Raw genomic sequence first — 5,130 nt, forward strand, 5'->3', positions numbered from 1 at the left:
AAGGTCCCTTCCGACCCTACTTCTATGATTCTATGATTATTTTGATTAAATTTAATACAATGACTAGTAAATATAGAAAAAGGTCTTAAAATGTCTCAACTTACTTGTTTGTACAGCCTATTTTTTATAAACTATATGCATCAGTTATTTATCTTCTCTCCCATAGTAACATGCATCAGAGGCATCACTTACCAAAAACATTATTTATAAAATAGATAGAATGAATAGTCTCTAAAAAGTTTCATTTCATTTTTTTGATTTACTGTGAATAACCACAACTACATACACAAGATAAATGAGTACAGTGATAATTAAGATGACCATTCCTGCTTAGACATACTATTTTCCAGTACGCAGATGTAGTGTATATAAAGAACTGTTGACAATATCTTAATTATAGGTATGTGAAGGGCTACTAGGATTAAACAGAAAAACCAACGGGAAAAATTATTTTAATACAAAACTAAGATGCTATTAAAAGAAAGGAAGGTTTCCCTTATCTGCCAGACAATGTGAGAAAGGGTGAAAACAAATACTGACTGGTCTCTGTAAGCATTCCAAAAGTGGAAGAAGTTTGGTAATTAAGTTTTGGAAGTTCATCTCATATATAATTAAGCACTGTCATTACTTGAGCCAATGACAAAGCAAACTGCTATATCATTACTTCCAAAATTGCACATCTTTTTTTTTCCACATACCAAACATCCTCAAACAAGACCAGCACCTCATTTTGGGAACACAATGTAAAAAAGATCTTTCCAGTAGTGGCTGATTGTGTGATGCAAAGTAAGTTCTCCTAGAAACAAAAGGTAGATACACATGTACTAACTTTCTGACAGTTAAGCTAACTTAACTTTTTTTAAACTGACTTAACTATCAGATGGTACATATGTATGTGGAGCAGAGTCGACTTAAATGCAGCACAAAATAATACACTTCTGAGGTGTATTATCTTGAGCTGCATTAGTTAAGTACAGTAGACTCTAAAGGGCTACTGCAGGGGAGAGCTCACAAGATGGCTGCCACCATGTCAAGGAGTGTACATTCCTATGTGTGCACACTCTGACTTTGGCTTAACTTAGATTAGACTTAGACTTAATACATCTAAGTCAACTTGCACATGGGCATGCAACCAAAGGCCGCATCCAGATGAGTGCAGCTGTGGGGTATGTAGCATTGCAAACACATCTGTGGCACCACATACCACACGTTCAGTTCTCCATTCTGCAAGGCACCAGTGTGCAGGAAAAAAAATGGAGTGGTGCATGCACAGGCAGCATGCGCCATTCAAAAGCAGAGCCTGGTCGCTTGGAGTTGTGTTGCGGCTGCTGGCCAGGCTGTGCATGGCAGAATCATTGCTGCCACTGGCGATGTGTAAGGGGTGTATGTGGGTGCACGTGCAACCCCTGAGATTGGTGATGCACCCCCTGGGACAAGTGCCGATGATACTGCCGACAGTGCCTGCAGGCAGTCACCGCTTGCCAACCCCCACCCCTGCTCGCTGCTGACACAGTCGGCAGCGTCTGCAGGCAGTCCCCGATTGCCACTAGCTGCTGCTGCTGGCGGCATCTGTAGGTGGTCACCGACAACCAGTTGGTGCTTGCCACCCACCCTCTACTGCCGAGACCGCTGTGGCCACCTCCAGGAGCTCCCCGCTCGGCCCACCCCCTGCTGCCGACACCACCATGGCTGCCTGCGGGAGCTCCCCACTTGCTGCTGCAACTACTGCCACTGCCTGCGGATGGTTGCCATGCCTCCCCAGCCTCTGGGGGCACACGGCATTCATGATCAATGCTGCAGCTCTGGGAGGCCCCCAGGCCCCCAGATAAGGCTGCTGGGGCCAGCCCAATGCTGGCCTTAGCCTCCCCTACCACCTCTGAGGTAATTTGCTATGTGCCAGAGCACGTGGCATGGGCATTCTCCAGGGACAATTAGTGGTGGCACAAGATGCACTGGTGCTAGTTGTCCCTGGGGAGCCAACATCCTCACCACATGTGGACATGGCCAAAGTGTCTAGAAAGTGTTGCTTCCCAGCAGTTTGGGTGAGGCAGCAGGAACTTCTGGTGCAGTAAGACAGCCAAAAGGCTAGGCCTGAGACCCTTGCAAAAGCAGCAGCAAGTCTTCTACTTCTTTTCGGTATTTAATTCACTATATAAGTTCATAAAGATAACAGTGTTGTTTACCATAACCCTCATCGAGATGTAGCAGCTCATTTGCCCTGACTTGGCTCAATTGCTGCTTCAGGCACATGCTGCAGTGTTCAGCCACTGCTATAGTTGTGAGAGGCTTAACATAGGACTCTGCCCCTTCTGCTTGCTGAGGCCAGAGAGAAGTGGTAGCCATCTTGGGAGCCATTACAGCACAGTCTGTGTTCTTCAATTGTTTCTTCCGGGGAAGAAAAATCAGATTCCCCGCTTAAGACATGCATGTCAATTTCAGAGAGATGATTTTGAGGAAATGTGTGTGTGGGGTGGGGTAGGGTGGGGGGAGAGGGGTGATAATGTGAGTAAATATGGTACTCTTATTTTGCATAGTTGTCACATATGAACTAATTGAGCACCTACTTAAAGGAAAAAAAATCTTACCTGTTCCCAGCTAAAAGACAGACCTAATGCATTAAGCTGCTCCTTCATGTGTCGAATATTACTGTAAAACAATAAAAACATGAATCTTTAAAATATTAATATTTTTATTAGAAAATACACTTGCAATCAAATGCTGGTCAAGTTCTCTTAATGTAAAGGCACTACATTCTTGCTAAATACTATTATTATAAATACTCCAACTCAAATAGTTGTGTGATAGGCAAACCCATCTTAGTTAACCACTTCAAGTGCATTTTGATTCAAGATTCCAAAAATATCTATGCTGATTTGTGCTCTAACCTAGGGTACAACCAAAGAGTGGACATTTAACTTTAAAAAAAATAATAGTTCTGTTTTGTAGGGAACACCCTATTGCTGCTTTCCATTATAAAGTATTAGTTGTACTGCAGTAGAGAGTCTAGGGACCATACGTATGTTTTACAATAAGACAGCCCCTGCTTCCAAATTGCTTACATTCAAAACAACAACATTCATTCAAGCATTTTAAGTCCAGAAGTGACCAGTATAATTTCTAGTCCAACGTTCCACAGAACTTATATCACAGAATTTTATCCAATTCAGCATACGTTCAGATATGCCCACTCTTGATACCCTGAGCAACAAGGCATCCTTCCTAGAATAATCAGAATTGCAGAACAAATTCACCACAGAAATAGTGGGACAGTAATTTGAGTAAGCCTGGAGTGTAAGTCCAGGTTCTTTTTAGGAAAGGTTTTTTGCAGAGCTATTCCTATATAGCATATCCTCCTAGTGCAGACACAGCTTCTACTAAAAGAAAATGTGTCTTTGTAGATATAGCCCCCTTAAGCAGGGAGCTGGACTAGATCATCTTATGAGGTTCCTTCCAGCCCTACTTTCCCATGATCCTAATCCATACCAATTCCCTGAAGAAAATTAACCATACCAGCAAAAGCACCTCCCCTTCCTGACATCACTGTATCCACACCACCACTTTTGCCAGGACAAAAAGTGCCATTAAAAATATCATCCCTCAAAGGATAATTTTATACCAACAGAAACTTCTATTGAATGTAGCCTAGGTCTTTGTTTGCTTTTATAATAAGGATGGAGCAAGAAGAGACACAGCAGCCACTTGGATCTATTTTAAATGACTAATATTGGGTAATTTAATGATGTTCTGAGATTAGTAGAAATCAGGACAATAGAAAATGCAAATGTTGTTTTAGTTTTCAGGTGCTTCTGTAAGCAGTCTCAACAATGAGGTGCTATTTGTTTATTTTCAGAGACAGAAGCACCTGAAAACTATTAATTGGTATAAAATTTCCATGCTATTTAAATCTTAAACAAGGCAGTAGCATATGCCTGCAAGGTTAGACAGACTCACAAAACCAACTTGTGACAGAAAATATTTGCATATAATGCAAAAAGAGCTCCCCCACACATACAAAAAAATCAAACCTAACCGCCTTGTAATAAAAAGACAGACTATGCAGCAAATGTAAAGGTTACTTGTTTAACCCCCAAGCCCACAGAGAAAGGAGGAAGGAAATCAGAATATGCTAAAAGTGAAACTTCCATAGCAACATCAATTTGCTAATATGCATGCATTTGCATTTACAGTCAGGTATTATAAGTGTCAGGACAAATATCTGCATTGTGTAGGCAAGTTAATATTATTGAGAGATTTACTATAGCAGTCCCCAAGTTTTATGAGCTCAAATACATAAATGAAATTGCTTCATTAGGAGTTTACATTTAAAGGCCACCAATAGACACTCATTTAAAGGCACAATAGGATCTGATCCCTGATCTTAACAACCACACCTCCTGCCATGTGACATGTGCATGGCAGGATGCATGACTTTGGGACTGGGGATCAGATCCCAGTCATGCCCTATTTGTCATCATGATCCCAGACTCCCCCTGCCCGGGCAAACTGAAAGCTGGGTTTGCAAAATCAGCTGATTGTTGGTTGGCTCTGGGACTCCAGTGGGACCAGTTTGAGCCCTGGTGTGGTCCCAGAGCCAGCTGACTGTTGGCTGGTAGGAACTGTATCAAGCCAGTGTGAGTCCTGGTACAGTCCCAAGCCAGCCAATAATCAGCTGATCATCAGCCAGCAATAACCACACAGGGGCCAGTTTGGAGCCCCAATGTGGCCCTGGATCCAGCCAACAATCAGCTGACTGTCATTTGATGAGGATCGCTCTGGGACCAACTGGAGACCACAGTGCAGTCCTCATCCTGACTCACATTTAATTTAAGGTGTGCTGGAAATCAGAAAGAAAAATATTACACATTTTTGTGGCTGGTTTCCCTTTGTGTGAAGCTATTAATTACCTGAATATTTGTCCAGGTTCCTATTCCATAGTTTCATAGTTTCTAGGGTTGGAAGGGACCTTAGCAGATCATCTAGTCCGACCCCCTGCCATGGCAGGAAAGAGTACTGGGGTCAAACGACCCCAGCAAGGTGTTCATCTAACCTCCTCTTAAAAACCCCCAGGGTAGGAGCCTGCACCACTTCTCTTGGAAGTTGGTTCCAGACCCTAGCCGCCCTGACCGTGAA

General features: G+C 42.7%; 1 protein-coding gene across 1 annotated transcript in view; it reads right to left on the reverse strand.

The window, feature by feature from the left end:
• The window catches only part of LARS2 (leucyl-tRNA synthetase 2, mitochondrial), a 151,393-nt gene that overhangs the window by 111,014 nt on the left and 35,249 nt on the right, over positions 1-5,130 (reverse strand). Inside the window, exon 5 of the mRNA XM_019508888.1 lies at positions 2,586-2,646. Within this exon, the coding sequence (XP_019364433.1) occupies positions 2,586-2,646 (61 nt within the window). The remainder of the gene's footprint in view (positions 1-2,585; positions 2,647-5,130) is intronic.

The sequence above is a fragment of the Gavialis gangeticus genome, unplaced genomic scaffold, assembly GCF_001723915.1.
Source record: "Gavialis gangeticus isolate Ggan-Ray unplaced genomic scaffold, GavGan_comp1, whole genome shotgun sequence".
NCBI lineage: Eukaryota > Metazoa > Chordata > Crocodylia > Gavialidae > Gavialis > Gavialis gangeticus.